At 45.2% G+C, this 25,407-nt stretch overlaps 1 protein-coding gene across 1 annotated transcript; it reads right to left on the bottom strand.

The window, feature by feature from the left end:
• On the bottom strand, window positions 1–25,407 carry HEBP1 (heme binding protein 1). The gene is made up of 4 exons (XM_021690599.2): window positions 25,178–25,407; window positions 16,283–16,421; window positions 14,116–14,296; window positions 1–532 (listed from the first exon to the last, which is right to left on the bottom strand). Exons 1-4 carry the CDS (start codon window positions 25,253–25,255, stop codon window positions 361–363), a joined length of 570 nt encoding a protein of 189 aa, XP_021546274.1. The 5' UTR covers window positions 25,256–25,407; the 3' UTR covers window positions 1–360.

Genomic DNA, 25,407 nt, shown 5'->3' with positions numbered 1-25,407 from the left:
CTGAGCCGAAGGCAGGAGCTTAACCAACTGAGCCACCCAGGCGCCCCAGGTTCAATCATTTTTAAAGATCAGTTTTGAGTGACCCAGATAGCTGGGAAAATGTTGCTGGATTTTTTTCTGATCTACCACAGAACTTTCCAAGTCAGTTTGAAGGATGCTGTCTATCTTGGCTGTCTGAGCTCCTACCAGGAGAGAAAGAACATAGACGGAATATGCGTATTTCATAAAATTGGCAGTACATGGCTTTGAAGGGGAAGTTGGTGAAGCTGGAGACACAGTTGGAAGCTGTGCTCCCTCCTTCTCCCCTCAGGAAGCGGACACAGAAACAGACATCCAGGAAGCTGTAGTGCAGCGAATTACTCATGCTTTCACCAGCCAGACCTCATTGCGACGTCCGTAGGGCTTCATGGGAGGGTCATAGCCAGTGCAGAAGTAGACGTCACTCCGGCAGGTGGCCGTGCCCTCCAGGGCGGTACGCAGCTGGGCGGCATGAACTACATAGTCGGCTTCCTTCGCATACCCACCGAACTGCCTGAGATAGAAGAGAGTACAGGGCTGGTTAAGGGAAGACGTGATCTCCAAGAGAGGGGGGAATCTTTTTTATTATTTATTATTTATTTTTATTATTTTTTTAAGATTGTATTTATTTATTTGACAGAGGGGGAGGGGTTACAGGCAGAGGGAGAGCAGAGATGCAGGCTCCTTGCTGAGCAGGGAGCCTGATGTGGGGCTCGATCCCAGGACTCTGAGATCATGACTTGAGCCGAAGGCAGACGCTTAACCGACTGAGCCACCCAGGTGCCTTTTTTTTTTTTTTTTAAGATTTTATTGAGAGCAGGGAATCTTTAAAAAAAGAAGTCACTTGCTACTCTCACTATGACAAGCATGCTGGAGCAGTGAGATGGCACATCTGCCACTCCCTCGATGGGTGGATTTGACCCCCCCCGGGGCTCAGATCCTCGTTTGTGCACCTGGGATATGCTATCTTTTTCCTCCAAGGTTGTGATGAGCATTAAATACAATAATGGATGTGAAAAACTCTAATGCAGAGCCTGAAACACGGCAGTCAAGTACTAAGTGTGAGCTTCCCTCTCTTTCCTGAAATGTCCCCGAGTGACGGTAGGCTGCCCTTCTCCTAGGCCATGCCTTCGCCCTTCTCTCTAGCTCTCTCCTGCCTTGGCATCTCCTCCTCTAGGCCCCTCTGTCTCCAGCTGGGGAAGGAGGAAGATGCAGGGGCTTTAGTTATAGCTTAGAGCTGCAGCGAATGCTTCTCCCCCAGCAGATCCTTTCTGATGAGTGAGCACATCACAGCGCTGACACATAGCAGCTTTGTTAAAAACACAGAGCGACCAAAGGCAAGGACCCGAGGAAGTCTTGGGAGGCCCCTTGGCAAGCTTTAAGCATGCCCCAAATAAAGAAATCACTTCTAATAAATCCCTTCTCCTGCACAAATCATGAAAGCCTTCTTTTTCTAGTAAGTAACAAGACTTTCCTAAATCAGGCTTTTCTCTTAATGGCAGAAGGTGGGGACAGAGAAGGAATAAAGCTCGCCTTTTCAAGATGATTATTTCCCTCCTTACGTCATCTGCCTACGCTTCAAAATTCATCCTGTGGCCTACCCTAAATATACCACTCTAAATCTGAGTTGCACTAAAATCTTTATTAGAGTCAAATATGTCCCCATTTCTAATGAGCTTTATGACTCAAAAGTCTGAATCTGCACCAGGCCAAGATTAGGCGAAATGCATTATTTTTGGTGGGGTTCTCTGAGTCATGCTTTGCTCTTTTATAAGTGGTTAGTCATGCTCAACGAGCATTCTGCATGTTGTTTACAGGGTTATTGATGTAAAAACACCCAGGATTTCATCTTTAAGGGATTGGTTCTTCCAACATCTAGACAATCACTACAGTACACAGACACAGCCAAGACCAATTTGGAATAGAAGAGGCTTGGGTCAAGGATATTGAAGAAAGATCATAAGGCAGATGAGGAAAGTTGAACTCTAGCTTCACTGAGGCTCGAATGAGAGGAAACTGGATTAGTAGACCGAGGATGGACATTAAGGATAAAGACTGTTCTGGCAATAAAAGCTAGCAAGACAATGGAATTACTTTCAAAGAACGTCTATAGGTTGAGAACCACTTGCCTGAGACGAATCAGATGTTGAACGTAGGGGCAGGTGTTGAGTGCCCCCTGCATCCCGCACTCATGCTGTGACACTCGATTATTATCCTTGAAAATGAGCCATATTGGCTCTTTAGGCTACTGGGTTTTAGAAACGTCCAAAGAAAGAGTGGTCCTCAAATACCTTCACTCATCAGTCAGTGGCAAAAGGGCTAGTTGTGTGCTCAATCCTACCTCGGCCCCTTTCTAGCTCATGGTCTTGGGCAAATGCTTTAACTTCTTTAACCTTCAGGTCCTTCCACTGTTAAATAGGGCTGATTATATCCATCTTCGAAGGCTATTGTGAAGATGAAGGGAGACAAGATGGCGGACTGCTCAGCACAGTGCCGGCTTACAAGTAGGCCCACAACAAACAGGAGCTGTTACTGTTGCTTTGCAATTGCTCAGAACAGCCATCCAGCTCCCTGCCTCCTGGGGTGAGGGGCATGACAGGGATCTCAAGTAATATCAGGAACCCAGGAAGAGAGCCTAGTAACGAGCTGGCTCGATGAACAATCTCATCTTCTCGATTGGGCTTTCTTGCAAAACCCTATTGAGTCTTTAACCCCACTCCCCCTTCCCATTCTTTTTCCTTTTTTCTCCTTGCTCTTTCTTTTCTTTCTCACTCTCTTCCCCTTCCTCCCTCCCCCTTTCTTTTTCTTTCTTTCTTTCTTTTCTTTTCTTCTCAGCACTTATGACCTTCTAACATACTATATAATTCACTAATTTTGTTCATTGTTTATGGTTTGAATTTCCCAGTAGAATATAGGCCCCATGAAGGCAGGAATCTTTGTCACTTTTTGTACACTGGGGTGTAGCCTGAGCACCTAATACAGTACCTGACACATGTTCAATCCCTTGGCTAAATCAACAATTCTGGGGTAAACAATAAAAGTTAGTGTCTTTAGGTCTTCGGATCGATAGACCTCAAGATGACTGCACTTAAGACTGTCTGCCTCCACATTCACTCACTCATATAATGAAACCTGAAGCACACTAAGGGGACAGTGGTGGGAATTCAGACAGGGAAACTGGATTAACTGGAGCCACACTGGGAAGGGCCATGAATGCCATGCCAACGACTTTGAACCTGATCTTAGATGCAAAGGTGGACTTACGAAGGCTTTGAAAGTAAGGGGCTGACATGATCAGGTTGTGTTTTGGAGAAATCCTTCTAGCGGCAGTGGAGGGAAAGAGATGGACTCGCTGGAGGCCAGGAACGGCCACGTGTGAGATGGCAAAGGCCTCTGGACAAAGGTAAACTTGAGAGGTGACTGATGCGAGGGGAGGGCAGGGAGAGGGGGAGTCGAGATTCTCCAGGCTTTCCAGTGAAGTCTCTGGATAGAAACTGCTGCTAGGGATGCTAGGGTGAAGAAAAGGAGGAGTGGGGATGGTTGTTATTATGGTGTGGGGGCCATGTTGATATGAAGGTGCGTCTGTGGAATACATTCATGCAACAACTATTGTGTACCTAAGTGTGTGTCAGGCACTGTGCAAACCTCCTCAGACCTGGGAAGAACTGGAGCCAGAGATCCTGACTGGGGAAGGAGGTGGGTCTAGTGACAGATCCTGGGAGTCTTCAGTGAGTAGGTACTGGCTATAATCATGGTAAGGAGGGAGACAAGGCCTAGATGGTGAGCAGACTGAGGGTCAGCAGTTTGCTCTTGAGAATCCTAGTCCCCAGGTGGTGGGTGGAAGAAGTAGCCTTGGAAAGGGCCACTGGAGAGGGAGTTGTCTGAGAAATACAGAGACCCAGCAAGTGATATGGAGAATGTCATCGTCTGCAGATTCTTAAATTCACTAAAAAAAACCCTCCCCAAACAAAACAAAAACAATTTCAAAATATTTATTCCCAGGCTGACTGAGATGCTGATAACGAAGATAAAAATTTCCCTCTTGCTTCATCATGGAACATTCTACTAGAAAACAAGCAAAGCGAATGGGCTAGGAAACAGCAGATCCATGTGTTCTCCTCACGGCCGGTCTAACCAACACACCCTCACCCAAGCACAGAACTGCACAAACAAGCCAGAAAACCAAACCCTACCAGGCACATGACCCTACTATACACAGCAGAGGCCTAGTGCTGGCTCCTCAGCTTGTTCGGGGATAAGCCACCCTCTTCCCTCCCCCCCCCCCCCCCCCCCCCCCCCCCCCCCCCCAGCTTCCAAGCTGTACGTGGAGGGCAACACAATGCCCACAGTCTCCGCATTCACAAGCATGTTAGAGTGTGACTTCAAGAATTCTCGTAAAGCACTTTGAGCTCCTCAAAGGACATAAACATGAAGTCTACACATTATTTTTGTAAGCCTATTAACAAGTCTCTGTCTCCATCTTCAAAGAAGCTCTCCTCCAGGGCACTGTATTTTATCTCCCCCCACGTCAGAGTTCAGTACTGGAACAAAGACTTTGGTTACTATGGGAACCAAGGAAAGACACACACACCCCCTGGATTCCAGAAACACAAAAGGAGCTGACTACAAAGGTCTGGAAGAGGTTTGTGGGGTGGGGATGAGGCAGGCTAACAGATGGAGGCTTTGGTCCCAGGAGGCAAGAAATCATAATGGTTGAGGCATGCAGTGGGGTTGACAGAGAAATGCATGGTCTGAGCCTTTAACAATCAACAAGTCAACACAAATTTGGGGAGGGTCTGCTATGCATGTAGCTCTGTGCTAGGCAAAAGAAGTGTAAGACTAGGAGCTGATAATTGCATGTCAACGGGAAAGAGGCTTCACCCCAGAAGGCATTTCATTCAGTCAGACTGAACCATGCTTACTGAGTTGGGCATGATGGGGCACAAAACACAAGCTAGACACCACAGAGCTGTAAAGATGACAAAGACGTCTTTGTGCCCTTGTGAGGTCTAACTCTAGTGGTCAGGCAACGACACACATAAAGATTATATAGGGCAGAAGGAAGCACTAGAATGAAGGTAGGAGGTACAGATGGAATGTTCCGGGGGTGGGGAATAGGGAGTGATTGGTTCTGACTTAGAACATGAAGGGAAGGCGTTATAGAAGACCTGATATTAAGCCGTTGTTTATTGAGCATCTCTTCTTGATGTCTTGATGTCAGCAATGAACAATATGACAAAAATGCCTGGCCTCACATGGCTTCCACCAAGGAGAAGCTGGAGAAGGGCTGTAGGAGGATCTGGGCGAGTGGAAGTGGATGCTGCATGTGGACATGTTTGGGGGGGCATGCCCTGAGATCAGGTGGACACGGAGTGGGGTGTGTTGTGGATTAGATGCCACGATGAAGCATTTTTACTAGGCTTCGCTGCTTAGCTAAACTTTTGGGGACCCAACCCAAAGTCTACCCAACCCCCGACTCATTTTATTACCAGCCTGGGCTTTGTGCCCAACCCTAATGTGTGCCCGAGGCCCATGGGCAGAGTTGAGAGGCAGGGGGAGGGAGTGGGATGGGTCCCGTGCTCTAGGGCTGGTGGTGATGAAAGGACACCTTGCAAGGGGCAGAGGTGGAAGAACCACGAAGAATCAGGAGGACACAGCAATAGTTCTGGGGAGGACAGCTGAGTTCCATTTCTGACGTATTGATTTGGGAGACCGTGGGGAGGCTTAGGTGGAGACACCTCCCGGGGGGCCGGGGGGCGCTGGTGCTTGGGAGACATGGCAGCGCCAGCCATGTTGACTCAGGCTCATCCACCCAGAAATGGTGATTGAAGCCTCTTCCAAGAACCTGTTTGTACAGGACTGGGGGACACCTGACCCATTGTGGGGGGACATGGTGATTAACTAGGTTTTAGATTCAGAATCTTGTCACCGGCAGGCCTCTCAGAAGTGAGGTGGCTTCAATGTCAGAGGTACTCGAGAGACACATGCCAAATGGAACCAAGCCTGCCACTGAGCACACACGTTACACAGCGTAACTGCTGCTCGTCTGGGCAGATGATACTTGAATTCCTCCGAGGCAAGCGTTCATCACCTTGTTACCTGTCCATCTTACTGGTAGATACTTTATGCCAGAAGGCTTTTCAGTAAGAAATGTGCTTCCCGGGCGCCTGGGTGGCTCAGTCGTTAAGCGTCTGCCTTCGGCTCAGGTCATGATCCCAGGGTCCTGGGATCGAGTCCCGCATCGGGCTCACTGCTTCTCCCTCTCCCACTCCCGCTGCTTGTGTTCCTGCTCTTGCTATCTCTGTCTCTGTCAAATAAATAAATAAAATCTTTAAAAAAAAAAAAAAAGAAATGTGCTTCCCTATAATTTTAGTCCGCAAAGACCACTTCTCATCTCTGAAGTAGCACAGGCCTGGGGCGCCTAGGTGGCTCAGTTGTTAAGCGTCTGACTCCTGGGATCGAGTCCCGCATCAGGCTCCCTGCTCAGTGGGGAGTCTGCTTCTCCCTCTGTCTGCCGCTTGCCCCGCTTGTGCTCTCTGACAAAAAATAAATAAAATTTTTTTTTAAAAGATTTTATTTATTTTTTTGACAGAGAGACACAGTGAGAAAGGGAACACAAGCAGAGGGAGTGGGAGAGGGAGAAGCAGGCTTCCTGCCAGGCAGCGAGCCCTGATGCGGGGCTCAATCCCAGGACCCCGGGATCATGACCTGAGCCGAAGGTGGATGCTTAACAACTGAGCCACCCAAGTGCCCCTAAATAAATAAAATCTTTAAAAAAATAAATGAATAACACAGGCCTGAAATACCAAAGATATTTGTTTCTCATCTATTTTCCCCACTAGGATGTTTTTCCTGCTTCAAAGAGCGGACATTTTGCTTGTTCCCTGCTTTATTTTGAGCACTGAAAATAATTCTTGGCACCGAATAAGTGAACAATGAATACATGTTTTTTTGAATGAATGAATAAATGTGTAAATGGCCTCATCTTGGTCATCATGTTGAGTCTGGTGAATGCTAAGGCATTTAAGAGAGGGGGAGAGATGGTCAGGTTGGAGATTTTTTTTTTTTTTGAGAATTGAGAATTTTTTTATGGTCAGGTTGGAGATTTATGGATGGTAGGGTGACAGCTGAAGCTATGGGCGGGGGCCAAGATCTTTAGGGAGGAGAGCAAAAAAGAAAAGGAGAAGTGCAGGGAAGGCAAGGACCAAGACTTTCACTCACTTACTTACTCCCCAACTTTTAACTGAGCACTTACTAGAGGATAACCCAAGGCCCTACCCTCAAGAATATTCTAGTGAGGGAGACGATCGTAAACACATGAACAAATAGGTATATAATGCAGATGAGAATAAGTGAGGTGAAGAAAAAATCAAGCAGGGTAAGAGGACAGAAAAGGAAGGGGTGCTATTTTTGATAGAATGATCAGGTGAGGCTCCTTGAAATCAAAATGACAGAGTTTAGGCATTGAGCAGACCAAGGAGGCAAAACTGTATTATGTCCCCCATGGCCAGAGCCTCCTGTGATTACAGATGGGCGCTGGAATTATCTAGGAACTTGGCTAACACTGGTCTATAGCTCTCCTATACGGAACACCCTTGAGGCTTAGCAGTTCTTTCCAAAGTTCTGTTCCAAGCTGCCAGTGGCCTCGGTTAGGGCCTGGGCATTTAGAAAGGACAACAGCGGCATCCTTAGGATCCCTGTGGCTGACAAAGTTGTATCACACACACACTTCACTGGACCCTAACAACAGTGTGTCATACATTCTGTTCTATAGATGAGAAAACTGAAGCTCAGAAAGCCCAGCTATAAAACTCATAATTATTAGAGTTGTGGTTTGAACTGAAGTATATCTGTCGTTGCTTGACTTTTTTGTTGTTAATTCTAGTAAAACTTTATCTGATTCTCAGAGGGAGGTGAAGTCAAGAACAGGAAAACAGGCTAACACTTACCGAGTGTCTACCTAACGTCCAACATTGTAGGCATCTACGGACACCCTGTTTTCTCCTCATGACAACCCTGGGTGTTAGGTACTCTTACCCCATCTTGTACTTGGGAAAACTGAGGCACAGAGCGGCTCGGCGACACGCCAAAGGTCCCACGGCTGTTGAGCAGGAGTGCTGGGATTGGATCACAGGTCACCCCAACAACAAACTCCTTGTTTCCAACTCTTTCCTTTTGGCCAGACATTTCACTAAAACCATCACCCTCTCCTGCCACTGGTCTCTGTTGAACCCTGTGCTGCCCTGCCCTCAGGAGGCTGAGCTGTAACCTAAGTGGCCTTTAGGGAACACAGAGGGACCTGGAATATGGCCACTCATACAACTGTGAGGATACTTCTATTGCCTCTTGTGACTACTAAGAAGATTCTGATAGTGTTATTCCTTCCTAGCCTTCTATCCATTGCCTGGTAATACATACCACTAATAAATGCATCATCCCTTTTGAACATCTCTCCATGAGGTCATACAAAAGGAAGCCTGAATTAAGGAGGCGAGCCTTTCATTTGAGAATTAATTTTGCCATCTAATGCAAATACACTTACGTGTATTTGAAATAGTACTTTTGCCTTCTACTACCTCATTCACTCTGCCTTCCACAGTAAGGGACTCTTAAACGCACATTTGACTGTGCAGTGACACCAAGTGGCTAGTTGAGGAATAACAATGCTAATTTAAGACCATGGGTTAGGGTTAAAAAAACATTCACAGAGCCATGCTAGACAGCGTATTTACCACATTCATCTGTTTAGGTTTCAGAGAATTAATAGGAAACTTCCACAGACCTGACTTTAATAGTACCTTTTAAAGAGATACCCTGTCCCACCGTAAGGAACTAGGCTTCCTCGGAGAAATGGCTATTTCCAGCTCTAGGGCAAGAAATGCCAAGATGTGCTTGGAACATCTTGTCACACCAGACAGCAAGGAAGCTACCATAGAGTACTAGAGTCTTGTCAAAAGGACTAGGAAACCACCTTGAAGAGGCTCCCACTGGCCAAAGATAGGACAACGTGAGCATCAGTAAGAACAACTGCAAAGAACTGAAACACATCAGTTATGTTTCAATTCGTATGTTTATACTGATCCTCAGAAAAACAGAGACCAACGCCACCTTCCCTGCGGAGCATGTTCAGGAATGAAATCATTCTTCTGAAAACAGGCAAGAGAAGGCAACAAGCTAACGAGAAGGTGTCTTGCCTTTTTTTCTGTGACTCCATCTCAGGGAAACCAAATAGCAGACGAGAGGAGGTTTCTCTTTATCAAAGTATGCCAGCTAATAAGTGAAGGAAAAATGGAGGACACGATCATTTTACAAACTCAGATGAAGCAAGGCATCTAGGTAAGGTGATCTACAGTTACTGACATCACAAAAACAGAGGCAAGCAAACGGGATGAGCCCCCCATGGTAGTACACACCACCACCTATGAAACATCCTGGCCGAAGGCGCCAACCTGAAACTGCCCATGCCTTTGGTTCTAACTGCTAACTTACAGGCAACGCCGGAGGCAGAGGACATGTTAAAACGCCACGGAAAGGCAGTCTACAAAATTCAGGCTATGGGAAACAGTAGGACAAATGATCCATAAGCAGCCTTGAAAAATAGAAAGGTGCGGTAGAGAGAAAAGCCACAGATTAGTAAAAGCTTAAAAGGTGTACCAGCCAACTGCCATGGATGGATTTTATTTGGATCCAGGTTCAAACAAACTTTAAAAACAAATGATCAGAGTAGTGGGGGAAATCTGAACACTGGACAGTTTCTATTATTATAACATTAATGACATGCTGAAAAAATGTTAGGAGTAATAAGACATTAGGACTGTATTTTTAAAAATTCTTTAGTAGTCACACTGAAGTATTTATGGAGGAAAATATAATGTCCGGAATTCGCCTCAGAATAACCCAGTGGAGGGGCTGGGTGGCAGTTGTGAGGGTATGCACGACACAGATCTGGCCTTGAGTTATTATTGAAGGTGAGTGATGGGTTCCATAGGGTTTCATTATCTTATTCTTTTTTTTTTCATTTGTCAGAGAGAGAGAGAACGAGCACAAGCAGGGGGAGTGGGAGAGGGAGAAGCAGGCTTCCCGCCGAGCAGGGAGCCCGATGTGGGGCTCGATCCCAGGACCCTGGGATCACGACCTGAGCCGAAGGCAGACGCTTAACGACTGAGCCACCCAGGTGCCCCTCATTATCTTATTCTATCTTTTTATAAGTTTGAGAATTTCCATACTAAAAAGTTAAGGGCCAAAGAAAACCATCAGACCTGCTCATTACCCTGGCTTTGCTAAAACAACAGCCCCATCTACTTGGAGGCTTACGTGAACTGATTTAATCACGTCAACCTCATTCCTTATGAAATCAAAAGGGGCGAAGGGAAAAAATAATTACTGAAACCTCCCACAGGTCACACACATTAAGTCATCTGTAAAAACAGAAGCATCTTAGTAACTACTGAAAGATACTCTTTAGTAGAAGTCCTGTGAGGTAGGTTGCTATGGGCACTTAACAGATGGGGAAACTGTCTTAGAGAGGCTGAGTGGGATTCAAACTAAAATAGACTTGTTCACTAGAGTGCCCCAGGCTGCCTCCCAAGACACATGGGCAAGAGAGTGGAGAAGAGGGAGAAGGAATGCGGGTGAGACAGTGGAGACACGGCACCCAAGATTTAAGGAGGCACTCACTCACAGTGCCAATCCTGCACTTGGACAATTGTGAAAGTGGGTGCCTCCTTAAATTTTGTACTACAGCCACCTCGCTTCCCCACCCTAGTCCCTGCCCTTCGGAAAGATACTCTTTACCTAGAGTTTGCTTTCCCTGCAGCCTCTGTAGTGAAGGCTGGGAGGTGTGAAGAATGAGCGGAGTAGAGGAGCCGGAGGTTCTAGGGCCAGCGGCCCGGCTGCAGTACACTCACTGTCCTCTGGGGGGCGTGCGTCACCCAGCCTACGACTGCCCAGAGCAGCCCAGCTCACGTTCCCAGCATTAGTGTTAGCTCCAGAGAAAACTACACCCTCAGGTAGCAGTGTTGGGGCAAGGCAGCCAAATAAGTAGGTTTGGAGGCCCCTGGGAGCGGACAAAAACTGTCCAGTACAAGATTATTTGTGTATTTATTTTTCTTCAGGTTGTTCTAGAGTAGAACCAAATCCACACCTATAGTTAATATTGGAAAAGATCCTGGTCTGTGACTGTACATGGTTCAGTGCTTGTCACAAAGTAGGGTTTTAACAAATGGGGAGTCACTGATTCTCTACAACAGACTTGGTTTCTGAAGGGAGGTTGGGGCCCAAAGAATAAAACCATGCAACCATCTGCACCTGTTAATGCTCTATAGTCAAAAGGAACACAACCCCAAATGGGGCTCTGGAAACAGGATACGAATGAAAATAGGATGGATGCCTGTGTGCTCTGCTCAAAGGACTGTGGACAATGAACAACTGAGGGGGTGGGCAGTCCAGTTCTGGCAAATACTCCCTGCCCTTTTGGCATTCAAGAAGAGCATGAGGGCGGTGGGAGGATGGGTTAGCCTGGTGGTGGGTACTGAGGAGGGCACCTTCTGCATGGAGCACTGGGTGTTATGCACAGACAATGAATCATGGAACACTTCATCTAAAACTAATGATGTAATGTATGGGGATTCACATAAGAATAAAAAAAAAAAGAAGATATTGTATACCAAGAGCTTAAAAAAAAAAGAAGAGCATGGGGTAAAAAGGAGGGCCCCCAAGTCCTATATATATTCATATACTCATTTATGTATTCATGACCCCAAACAACAGCTTGACTTAGATATTCCCTGAGTCTCCCAGAACCCTACTGTGGCTAATGTAGATGTTCAGCTTAAGCCGTGGGGATACTCTATCCACATTAATTTGGCAACTGGCAAAGTATTTATTCAGACATAATGCAAATGTTTGTGTGCTGTAAACTGAAGAAAATGAAATGAGAAATTGTCAGGACTCAGTATTTAACTTAATTCATCAATAATACAAAGAAATAAAGAAAATAAACCTATTTGTATCAAAAAGAATAAAATACCTAGAAATAAATTTAACCAAGGAGGCAAAAGATCTGTACACTGAAAACTGTAAGACATTAATGAAGAAGATTAAAGAAGACACAAATAAATGAAAAAGATATTCCATGCTCATGGATTGGAAGAATTAATATTGTTAACAATTAATTATTAATTAATGTTAATATTAATTGTATTAATACAATTAATTAATTGTGACATACTACCAAAAGCAATCTACAGATTCAATGCAATCTCCATCAAAATTCCAATGGAATTTTTCACAGAAATAGAAAACCAACCCTAACATTTATATGGAACTAAAAAAGACCCCAAATAGCCAAAGCAATCTTGAGAAAAAAAGAATAAAGCTGAAGCATATTTCCTGATTTCAAACTGTATTACAAAGTTAATGTAATCAAGACAGTATGGCATTGGCATAAAAAAGACATATAGGTCAATGAAACAGAATAGAGAGCTCAGAAACAAACTCATGCATGTATGGTCAACCAACTTACAACAAAGAAGCCAAGAACAGTCTCTTCAATAAACAGTGTCTGGAAAATTGTACAGCAACAGGCAAAAGATTGAAATTGGACTTCTATCTTACACCATATACAAAGAACAATGCAAAATAGATTAAAGACTTGAACATAAGACCTGAAACCATAAGATTCCTAGAAGAAAACATAAGGAGTAAGCTTCTTGGCATCAGTCGTGGCAATAATCTTTTGTATTTGGCGACAAAAGCAAAAATAAACAAATGGGACTACATCAAACTACAAAGTTTCTGCACAGCAAAGGAAACCATCCTACTCAATGGGAGAGTGAATGAAAAGGCATCCTACTCAATGGGAGAAAATATTTGCAAATCACACATCTGATAAGGAATTAAAAGCCAAAATATATAAAAAACTCCTACAACTCAATAGCAAAAAAGCCAAACATTCTGATTAAAAAATGGGCAGAGGATCTGAATAGACATTTTTCCAAAGAAGACATACACATGGCCAGTAGGTATATGAAAAGATGCTGAAGATCACTCATCATTAGTGAAATGCATATCAAAGCCCCAGTGAGATACCACTTCACACCCATTAGAATGGCTAGTATCAAAAAGAGAAGAAATAAGTATTAGCAAGGCTATGGAGCAAAGGGAACCCTTGTGTACTGTGGGTGGGAATGGGAAGTGGGGCAGCCACTGCGGAAAACAGTATGGAGGTTCGTCAAAAAATTAAAAGTAGAACTACCCTATGATCCAGCAGTTCCATTTCCGGGTATATATCCAAGGGTATTGAAATCATTATCTTCTTTTTTAAAAAAAATTTTTTAAAGGGATGAAATCACTATCTTGAAGAGCTATCTGCACTCCCATGTTCACTGCAGCATTATTCACAATAGCCAAGATACGGAAACAACCTCAGGGTCCATCAAGAGATGAATGGATAAAAATGTGATATATGAAGCAATATTAGGCAGCCATAAAAAAAGAAAGAAAATCTGCCATTTGTGACAACATGCATGACCTTAAGGACATTATGCTAAGTGAAATAACCCCGACAGAGAAAGGAAAATACTCTATGATCTCACTTATATGTAGAATTCAAAAAAAAAACAAAAACAAAACTGAACTCATTGATACAGAGAAGAGATTGGTGGTTGCCAGAGATGGGATGTGGGCGGGGAGTGGGAGAAATGGGTGAAGGTGGGCAAAAGGTACAGATTTCCAGCTATAAGATAAATTAGTCCTGGGAATGTAATGCAAAGCAAGGTGACTATGGTTAACAATGCTGTCATGTATATTTGGAAGTTATTAAGAAAGCAGATCTTTAAAGTTCTCATCTCAAGAAAAAGACATGGTAACTATGATGGATGTTAACTAAACTTATTGTGGTGATCATTTCATAATATTTATATATATCAAAGCATTATATGTTGTACACCGTAAGTCAATACAATGCTATAGGTTAATTAGATCTCAATAAAACTGGAATAAAATATAAATGTAATGCAAATGCTCACTGCAGATGGTCAAGAAATGGTTATGGAGATCAGGTGTTACCCTTGGATGCCTAAAGAATCATCTCCTTACAGGGAATAAACAGTGATGCTTTCTCTCTCCTCTATCTTAACGCTGTCATCCGTGGGAACTGGCGGGTTGCTCTGAAACTGGTTTGGAATCCGGAACCAGACTTTTAATTTCTTCTGTAGGGAGCCGTCATCACTGGGAAACACAGCAAAGGAAATAGGAACGGTCATCCCCATTCCGATTCCTGAAAACAGAAAAACCCACAGAGTGAGGGGGTATTACAGACAGAACTTGCTCAGGACTGTGGAAAATCTGCTAGTCTCATTCTTCCTCCAAGACAGTATGTTTTGTTCTTGAAATTGATAACAAACCTTGTAGGTGTTAAAAATGTATAGTCAGATACATATGAAACACCTCTTATTTGTATATATTGGAAATAGAACTGTAGTGACTCAACTCGTTTGGAAAAAATTACTTGGTAATATATAACAAGACTGTAAATATTTCAGTATCTAATTAATTTTTTAAAAATCTTTAAAAATTTTATTTATTTATTTGACAGAGAGAGACAGCGAGAGAGGGAACACAAGCAGGGGGAGTGGGAGAGGGGGAAGCAGGCTCTCCGCTGAGCAGGGAGCCCGATGCGGGGCTCGATCCCAGGACCCCGGGATCATGACCTGAGCCGAAGGCAGATGCTTAATGACTGAGCCACCCAGGTGCCCCTCTAATTACTATTTAAATATAAATTTTAAGGAAGTAATCCAAAATATGGGAAACGCTCTAGGTAATAGGATATTCATTGTAGCAAAATTTGTAAACTGTGAGAAATTGGGAGCCATATAAATGTTCAAAACAGGAATATGTCTAAGTAAATTAGACACATTATACATCGTGCAATATAGTGTAGCTATCAATAATTACGCTTCAGAAGACTATTTAGCAATAGTGGAAAATAGCTATAAGTAACTATAAGTAACAGAAGGATGTACAATTGCACAAACACTATGATTAAATTTTAAAGGCCTATTAAAAAGCCCTAAAGAAATACAGTCAGAAGGCAACAAGGATTGTATTTAAAAAGATGGATCAGGGGTGCTGTTTTGTTATTTTCAAGATTTTCTTTAAGGTTTAATCATTTAAAAAGATTTTTTTAAAGATTTATTTATTTATTGGGGGGGAGGGGGAGAAGGAGAGGGAGAGGGAGGGAGAGAGAGAATCCGAAGTAGACTGTGCTGCGCATGGAGCCCGACTTGGGGCTTGATCTCAATACCCTGAAATTACAACCTGAGGTGAAATCAAGAGTTGGATGCTCAATTGACTGAGCCACCCAGGCACCCCGAGTTTTATCATTTTTATACATATATTCTTCTAAAAAAAAGTTGCAACAGTATTAAGAAGGAAAAGATTTCTTCCTGACCTCGTACTAGTTGCCTTATCATCCAAAGCCTGATTACTTTGGTGCTACTAAATGTAACTGAGGTTAATACCAGTTTCTGACTTTCTAAATTATCAGCTTGAGAAATATCCTACAAATTAAACATCACATCTCTTTTTTCACCTCATTTTCTGACCCATTTTGGGTTTGCACTGAATCTAAAGAGCAGTCCAAATTAGAGAGCTTTAGAGTTAAATTCATATTTAAATATGGTCTACATACTGACAGGCACACTGAAACTTCGGGCCCATCATTTGAAAAATGGGGGCACAGCCAGCACAGACTGCCATGTCTAAGAGTGGGACAGCCTAAAAATTCTCAGACCCTCCATTTGCCAGGATAGAGGCGAGGACCCACCATACTCATCAGTCACTGAGCCTCAGCGCTCTGCAGGTTCTGAGCTACCGGGGGACGGGGCAGAGATGTTCAGCCTGGAGGCAGAGGTCTCAAGTCTGAAGCTAGCCTGGTGCTGTGACTTGGCTTTCTTCAGTCAGTCAACCAATCCAAAGATACTCTAAGCACTATAGGGTTAAAACCCCCAGAGTGTATGTTCACGCCTGGGAGAGAAGCATGCGTCCGTGATATGGAGCAGGGATACCACACACCGAGGGGTAGGCTGGGATGAAGTCAGTGTGGTCCCCCTAGAGTGTCCTTGTGCACACAGCCCAAGTTCACATGCTACTGAAGCAGGTGGTGACAGGTGCTCTGTGGCCCCTCCTTGTATTTTCCCCTGATGACATGAGACCTAGCAAGCTTGCCTCTGAGACCGGAGCCACACCCCTCGGGGATACTCACCCTTGTCATTGGTGCCTCCCACGTACTTCATGACTTTGGGCATTGCCTCCCGTAGACCCTCATCCACAGGCTTGTCTGTCACTTCCACTGTGGCAAACCGCCCACCCTCACAGGTCCGTTCCTCATAGGAGACATCTTCCTAGAAACAGAATATACATGCTTAAGAGATTAAAAGTGGCAACCTGTGATTACTCTAGAATAAGCGGTAATGACCCAGTCATAAGAACTGCTAAAGAACTTTTCCATAACGAACCTGGGCATGGTGACAGGGTAGAAGAGACAGTAGGAGTATGAAGCGCCATGAGAAGAAGATTCTGGGATTTCTTACAAATGTGGAGTCAGCAGAAAAAACTTCAAATCATCAATATGCTCAGAGAGATAAGAGAAAATATTGCATCCCAAGCCACTCAGAACATCGCCAGAATGCTAGAAAAATAGAAGGTTCAGAGATCAAAGAGCTCTTAGAAATTAAAAATACAACAGAAATGAAAAATTCAGGGGAGAAGTCAGAAGATAAAGCTGAAGGAAATCTTCTAGGAAGTCAAGTAAAAAGGAAGGATGTAGAAAACAGAAAAGGAGATCAGAGGATCAAGCCAGGAGATCCAACATCTGAATGACAGGAGAGCCAGGAAAATGAGAAGAAGAAAATTGGAAAGGAGGAAAGAAAGAGATCCAACAACAATGCCACAAACTCAAAGGCCCCAGGATTAGCCTCATTCTAGAAGCAGGGCCGCAGGTCAAGAAGAATCAATCAGAGTGAGACAAACCAGAAGAGACTCTTAACTATAGAAAACAAACTGAGGGTTGCTGGAGGAGAGGGGTAGGGGGATGGGGTAACTGTGTGACGGGCATTAAGGAGGGCACGTGATGTAATGAGCACTGGGTGTTATATGCAACTGATGAATGACTAAACTCTACCTCTGAAACTAAGAATATACTATATGTTAATTAATTGACTTTAAATTAAAAAAATAAAAATAAAAGACCTCCATGGCAATTTTCACAAAATTAAAAAAAAAGAATCAGAGTTGTTCTCTTCACTTGTACTCCCAGACTTGACTCCTCATTCCAACTCATCTCGCTAAATCATACCCCCCACTCCCCCTGAACGCTCAGCTCCCGTGCCCCTCCCCCCCACACCCCTCCCCCCCCGCCGGGCCCCCCCCCCCCCCCCCCCGCCTGTCATGACCACTCTCCCTGGGAGTCTCTGTCCTTAGGTCATTATCCCTTGCCTTATGGACCCACGCAGCCCTCCTCCTCCATCCCCTCTCTTCTTCCTTGTCCTTTGATATCTCATATGATATAATTTCGTATTCCTTGAACATATGCTATAAGCCGGTGTTTTTCAAACTTGAAAAAGAATCACGCTCCAAAACAAGAAATGCATTTTTACATCATGCCCTATCAAGAACATACACGTGATTGAAACAAAGTTTCACCAAATAATACTTTACCCTTATGGAGGGGAGGCTTTCTGATACTAACCTTTTCTTTCTTTCCTGTTGACTTCTACTCTACTCAAGTGAATTTTATTCTATTCTACTAAAAGAAGAAAGACGTACTCTATATTGATTTTGCTATCTGGTAACGGAACACTGGTGCAGTTTGAAAAATCTGCTATAAAGTCTTTGCGGACAAAAACTATGCCACGGAGCATCATGAATTAGATGCTCAATGGGTGCTTATTTATTGATTAAGGAGCTGCCTCTCTTACCAATGATTATGAAAAACAGACACATGAGAGAGGACTTGGCCCACCCTGGCTGGGCAAATAGGCCTTCCTGTGACATCCTAGATTGAAACTTTTCAAACCCCAAGGGGACAGAATGACTCTCTGGAGGTGGGTAGGACTGTGGGGCTACGAGGCCTGTATAGTCTGAAAAAGTACATTTACATTATAATTCTATGTTTAGAATGAAAAAAAATACCTATTGTTTTTTGGTAATGCAAAATGAAAGGAGAATAGTGAGAAAGGGCCCCGGGAAATCTGAAACGTTTCTGAATGCCAGTTTCATCCACTTCCCTTCACTTGGGGCAGGGGAAATTGCACCAGACTAGGAGTAAGAGGCTACAAATCAAATCCACTGTGGCTACTAATTCCGAGGATGGCTGTGAGGTCCTCCCCTTGGAAAGTGTCACATTTCCAAAGGGCCTTCAGTAGCAAACCATGTTGTATGAACTTGGAGTGTTTTGCTCTTTCTGGCTCTGTCACAGCAGAGACTAGATTCACCCTTCATTTGAGGTCCCATTGAGTCTTGCCACTTATGTTTAAAATTCCAGAAACGCTACTCTGTGACTCACAGAACTGCAGCCTGAAAACGGTTTTAAAGTTCATCCAATCAAACTGATTTTCCCAAAGAGGAAATGAAGAACCAGAGGGACTGAGTTGCCCACGAACACACAGCTACTAAGTGATCACACTGGAACCAGAATTCCAGGCTCCAAACCCTAGTCTAAAGCTAACTACAGGACTCTGTACTAAATGGGGGATGATGCGAGCACTTTTCAGTATCTTCCTTTAGCTCCTGAGTTAGTTCTTTCTGACAGACATTTGTATGCCTGTGTCCAAGTCTGAAGAGGGGCATCTAAAGTCATTGAATGCGGCTTATTCTCTCACAGATGGAGAAACCAATGACAAGCTCTCACTGGAGAAAAGAGCTGGTTGGCTCTTTCCTTCATTCTTTCTTTCCTTCTCTTATTCATTCAACCACCAACAATGCAGTTTCTACTATGTGCTGAGCACTGTACCAGGTGCTAAGATACTGATGAAAGACACAGTCTCTGACATCAGGAGGGGTGTGGTCTAATAGAAGTAGCCAGGAAACCGGGGTATAATCTGCTGATATATTTAAGAGGAGAGGCAGGGCAGCATGGGAACACAGAAGAGGCCTACTTCAGTTATTCTGGGGGGCAGGGTGTGTGTTGATGTGCTTGGCTAGGTCAGGCTGACCTTGAGGTGCTTGTAGATCATCCAACTGGACATTCAGTCACTGATGCATGGATTTATTGAGGAAATATTATTGAAAACCTCTGACAGGTGCTATGGATTTGGAGGGGAGTCTAGTGGGGTGGTGAAAAGATTATGAAATTATCGTATGATGTAGTAAATGTTCTGATAGTTCAGGGAGGGTGATTTCAGGTAGCGGGCACCATAGATGTACAAGAGCAAAGGGGAAGAACAATATTCTGCAGGTAAAGAATACAAGTGCTTCACTGGGCCTAGAGCAAAGGCTGGGGAGAGAGGGGCTGGAGATTCTGGCTGGGGCCAGACCCCTGAAGAACTCCTAGGCTGCCACAGGGAGGATTTTGTAACCATTGTTCCCCGGCAAGTGAGCTGAGTGCAAGTCAGTTTCATCTACCCCAAATTAGTTCAACAGACTTTGTGATCCAAATGTGGGACTTTGAGTGGGAGGGGTCCTGGTGCAGAAAGGAGTTCTGGGGATGGTATAGGTGATCTGTGCTCTCAGCCTCTTCCCTAGACAGAGGGTCCACAGCAAGGAAAGAAAGGCTGCCAAGAAAGGAATCCAGTTTGATTCAGAGAGCCAAGGCCCCCATGATAATTCTACCAATCTTTTTTTAAAAGATTTTACTGATTTATTTGAAAAAGAGCAAGCAAGAGAGAGCATGAGCAGAGGGGAGGGGCAGACGGAGAGGGAGAAGCAGACCCCCTGCTGAGCAGGGAGCCTGATGTGATGCGGATGCGATGCGGGGCTCAATCCCAGGACCCTGGGGTCATGACCTGAACCAAAGGCAGACACTTAACAGACTGGGCCACCCAGGCGCCCCATAATTCTGCCAGTCTGTAAGGCTCAACTCCACCTCCTCTTCTTGAGTGATCCCTCCTTCCTATGAACTCCAAAGGCAGAGAACACTAAGGCTAGAAGGGCCCCTTCATATCTATCAGTTCATCTGCCTCCTGTTACAGATGAGCAAACTATTCATTGCGCAGCTGGGTATGTGGGCCTGGAGCTCAGCAGGAGACTGACATGGGGAGATAAATTTGGGAGTCATCAGCAAAAGGGGTAACTAAAGCTGTGAACGAAATTGAGATTGCCCAGGGAACATACACAGAGCATTCTGTATCACTTGACATGTTAATGAATGTCCTACCTGAAAGCACTCGTTCACCAAGTTCTTAACCTCTCCCAGATGGTCCAGGCACCAGCTAGCTTCTACCTACCTTGCCAGCCACACCCAGAGCACTTCCTCACTGGCCTTCTGCTATTTCCTTCAATGCCATGGTCATTCCTGCCTCAGGGCCTCTGTACCTGCCTCTTCTTCTGCCTGGAGTACCTCTTTCCTGTCCCTGCCTGATGGACCCCTACTTATCCCAAAAGTCCCAACCTAAAAGTCACATCCTCAAAGAGGATCCTCATTTAAAACAAGTTCCCATGAGTGCCTGGGTGGCTCAGTTGTTAGGCGTCTACCTTCAGCTCAGGTCATGATCCCAGAGCCCCCGCGTCCGGCTCCCTGCTCAGCGGGGAGCCTGCTTCTCCCTCTCCCACTCCCCCTGCTTGTGTTCCCTCTCTCGCTGTGTCTCTCTCTGTCAAATAAATAAATAAATAAAATAATAAAAAACAACAACAAAAAACAAGTTCCCATGATATTTTTTATAGCCCCTTGGACTTTCACAACAGGAGTTATTGTAATTATAACTGAATAATAATGTGCTTAACCTCCATCTGCAACCATAAGCCCCATGGGGTCGGGGGCTGTCTGTGTTTACCACTGTATCTCTTAGCATCTAGCACCACGTCTTGCATATGGTAGGTATTAGGAGTATTTGTGGGAAAGGAGGCTGTGGAGTAAAACCCGGTTTTACTCTAAGAACAAGGAATACAATAGACATGGCTGGGTAGACAGATGAGCAATAGTCTAACTGTATCTATGCTGGAAGAAAGCAAACTCACAATGTCTTAAGGTGGTACTACAGCAGGTCCCATCTGATTTGATAGCATCTACGCCCATAAACTCTCATTTGAACCACTGGATTACTGTGAAGATTTAGGTTTGAGAAATGGATATTACAAAACTACTCTAGTCCTTTAGGGAGCAGAATTTAAATAGAGTTCTATTTCCGCAGGGAAAAAAAAGCACCTAAGTTAGCACAGCTAACACATTTGATTCTTCAAATTTAGTGTCTTTAGTGTGTGTCCTTGTCACATGGAACATAATAGCCCACCTTTGTCCCAGATCCAGCTAGCTTATGCTTCCAATCAGATGAGGATTTGGCCCATGGCCGCAAACACCAATTTTCAACATTCCCTGGGAACCCTGGTCAAATTCAAATCCCAGACAGGGATCTTGCAACAGTGCCTCTTGCTATGGGATTTGCAAGGTCGTCTACAAGGTCAGTTTTTTTCTTTGCCACCTGCTGGGGTGGGTATCCATGTTGATTCTGGAAGCCAGCTTTTTCATTCTAAGAAAATTAATAATAATAATAATAGCCAACCTAACTCAGTACTTTCTATGTGTCAGGTATTATTCTAAATATTTTGCATGGATGTGTTCATGCAATCCCTCCAACGATCCTGTGAAGAAGTGAGTGTTTTAATCTTTATTTTCAGGTGAAACTGGAGCACAAGGGGTTAAGTAACCTGCCCGAGTTACAGTGGGCAAGTGGTAGAGCCAGGATTCAAACCTGGGCTGTCGGGTCCTAACCCGTCCTAACAACGTGCACAGGTTGGAAAAAAATCCCGTTAAGATGTCAGTTATTCATATCAGTTCTGCTCTGAGCATTCACAAGACCCACCTAATCCAACACAGAGCGCAGTGTGTCCCCCTCCTTCCCGAAGCAATGTGGAAGGTGCCTGATAAGTTCCGCAGCAGCATGGACCTCCCCACCACAATCAGTCCTGAACATCTGGTGAGCCCGAACCTGAGCTACACGGGGCCCACTGTCTGCCATCTGTCTTGGCCCAAGAAAGTGGGCAACAGTTCCTGACCCAGACGCTATCCGGGGCAAGAGAGATAATTTCAGGGAGAGTCTGTCTTCAAAATAATATCCCCCTGAATTTGTATATTTTTTTAAAAAGGCATATAACTATCTTTGAATAGTTAAGTAATTGTCATATAGGCACTGTCATTCTCATATTATAGTTGAGGAATTTCAGGGTTCAAAGTGGTTAGGAGGTTGAGTGGCTTACCCAAAATTACCTGTGAAACTAAGGGGAAGCTAGTGGTTACCATACCCAACCAAGTGCTAGGTATTTTGTTGAACAACTTATAACTGGTTATCTCATTTAAACTTCCAAACATTCTTAGAAGACACAAATTATTATTTCCTCTCGTGATCGGCTTCAGAGAGGTTAAGTAAGTTGCCTGTGACCACACAGCTAGCAAGAGCAGAGCTGAGTTCTGACATAATGATACTACTACATTTGTAGGGTGCATGACTTTACCAAGCAGTTTCATGTTTTTTAAAAATTTAATATTTATAATTAGTCTGGGAGTAGATGAGAAAGATTTTTATACCCATTCTACAGCTGCAGAAACTGAGATCATTCAGGTTAAAAGATCTGTGTCAGCCTGGTAGCAATATCTCATATGGCGCCATATTCCCATCAAATGTTGAGGGAAGATGCTTATCAGGGAATTGTATTTATCCCTGGAGGCACCAAATCAGTGGCAGGTGACACTGTTATCACTAAGGGTCTAAAGGGAAACAGAAACTGCTAGAGGCAGAGAACTGAGGCACCTCATTCCAAGAAACTTATTTCATAGATAACAGAAGAGCTGAGATGCCCAACAGGGAACAGGGAAGCAACCCAGAGGTTGGTGAGTACCCTAGGAGACGTAGAGGGAGGATTCTCTGTTACCTGCGCTCAGATACCTGGATCACTTGCTGGACGCTAGAACCATGGTGGCCTGTCTAGAACGAGCTGGAGCTACAGAGAAGCTCTTGGTGCCAGAGACCTGATAGTTCGGAGAAAGAGAGGGAGAAACACCTTCTTCCCGTCCTGCTCCCACGAGTGCCTCCCTCTGGGTGAACCTCGCTGCGAGTTGTCTGACATCAGAGCCTGGGAAGTAGGCAACTGGAATCAGCCTCCACTCCAGACTCCAGACTGAGACCCAGGAATGGGCGAGGGAGGAGATCTGAGGACAGACAGGTCGCAGAACAGCCCAGACCCTGCATTGGCAATTGTCTGTTAACCCAAAAAGACCGAGGGAGCTGGATTCCACTACAGAAAGGAGAGCTCTCTGGGAGCTGTTGGTAACATGGGGATTCTTTAAGCGTTAGGGCCAACAAGCATCCTAGACATTCCTGGGCCGAGTCCACAGACTGGCGTGCACACCTCGCGCAGGCCCAGTCTCACCACAGACAGATTCCCGTGGCCGGCAGTTTACGAACACTGGTAGGCAGTTGCCACCAGGTAAAACTGACATGATTTGCCCTACTCAAAACCACAGCCTCATTCCTCAAATTCCCTATTCCTTCCTGCCTTCCCCGCTTGTTTTTCTTCACAGCTTTGATCACCATCTGATAACAATGTATTTGACCTGTTTACTTGTGCATTAGCCACTAAAGCATAAGCTCCATGAAGACAGGAGTTTTGTTGGTTTTGTCCCTTGCTTTATCCCCACTGCCTGTAAGAGTGACCGGTATGCAGATGGCACTCAACAAATAATTACTTGTTGAATTCATTACTTTTAACTTGGGAGAGTTCACAGGAAGAATCTGGATTTCTGGTTTTCCTTAAAAATCTGGCAACCCTGGTTTATATCCCTGCATAGCAACATGACTGCCCTTTGTAGAGGGGGCCCTGAGTTCTCCTTCGGCTTTGCCTCAGGGCAAGGTGGGGACCTTGCCTTAGAGTCTAACACTGCCAGCTTCACTCATTTCCATGGCCTGCCTGGAAGCTTGTAGGCATCTGAATATGTCGCCCCTGATCTGGGCTCAACTTGGTCATTCTAAGTGCAGCTGAGGGAACTCAGAGACAGACAGATGAAGTGACCAGCCTCTGGTTATAGCTGCGTGAAGAGTCCAGACTAGAGTCTGGTTGAGGGCTTTTGTGTGACCATCAGCGCACTAAGTACCAGAACTTGGCCCCCAGACAACACAGTCCTTTAGCCTATGAGGTGCTGAGCGGGGAGCTGAGTATACAAAGGGCACAAAGTACCTGCTTGCAAGGAGACTATAATCTAGTGGCAGACTCTTTGTTTTCAGGGGGCAGTCCAATTTGCTTCTGTTAGCACTGATGTCAATTTGGGGGGATAGAGCAGTTATGCCCTCTTCACCCATCCTGTATTCTAGAACCCAACTCTGGGAGTTCCACTGGCCAGCATACCATTTTACGGCTCTGGGCCTTTGCGCATGCTCTTCCCTTTTCTGCGCCCTCCTAACATCCCAGAGACCCAGCTAAAGACACTTCCTCCGGGAAGTCCCCCTCATCAGCCCCTGGCAGAATGGATCGGTCCGTCCCCTATGCTCCCTCCCTTGCACGTTTACTTCTGTGGAGCACAGATCTTGTTCTTTTATACTCATTTCTCCAGTAGTTGGGAATTTCTTGAGGACAAGCACGTTTTCGGTCTTTTTGCACCCAAAGGCCTCTCAGCAAATGCTCGGTATGCTTAGGATGTTTAAAAGAACTAATGCATTCAACAGGCGCTGTTCTGGCGCCACGCCGGGACTCCTCTCTTAAAACGATCTCTCCTCTTTGTCCCCCCTCCTCCCAGCAGAGCCCTCAGCCCGCTGCTCCGTACTTCCCTTTTACTTCCTCCTTCCCAGTTCACGTGCTGGGCACTGGAAGGCCGTGCCTCCCGCAGAAGCCAAAACGCACATTGTGGGGCACACCGCTGTCCCACCTGCCCGTCAGAACCCGCTCCAGCCCCGGTCAGGGTGCGGTGCGTGGGGGGCGGCCCCGCTTCAGGTCCTCGGCAGCCCTGCGGGCCTACCTTGCCCCCTTTGCTCAGGACCTGCCAAGGCCACGTCTCTACGCTCCCGAACAGCGAGTTCTTGATCACGCCCAGCATGGTGCGGCTGCGGCCCTCCGGACGCACCTGCGGACTCGGGGCTGCAAGGGCGGCTGGGGCAAACGGGCCCGGGTCGGCTGACCGGCGCCTCGGACTCCGCCCCGCGGAGAGGCCCTCGGAGGTCGGCGGGGCGGGGCGGGGCGGGGCGGGGC

The sequence above is a fragment of the Neomonachus schauinslandi genome, chromosome 5 (genome assembly GCF_002201575.2).
Source record: "Neomonachus schauinslandi chromosome 5, ASM220157v2, whole genome shotgun sequence".
NCBI classification, from domain to species: Eukaryota; Metazoa; Chordata; class Mammalia; order Carnivora; family Phocidae; genus Neomonachus; species Neomonachus schauinslandi.
Note: the sequence above shows the minus strand (reverse complement) of the source record. Positions and strands in the feature narration are given on the sequence as shown.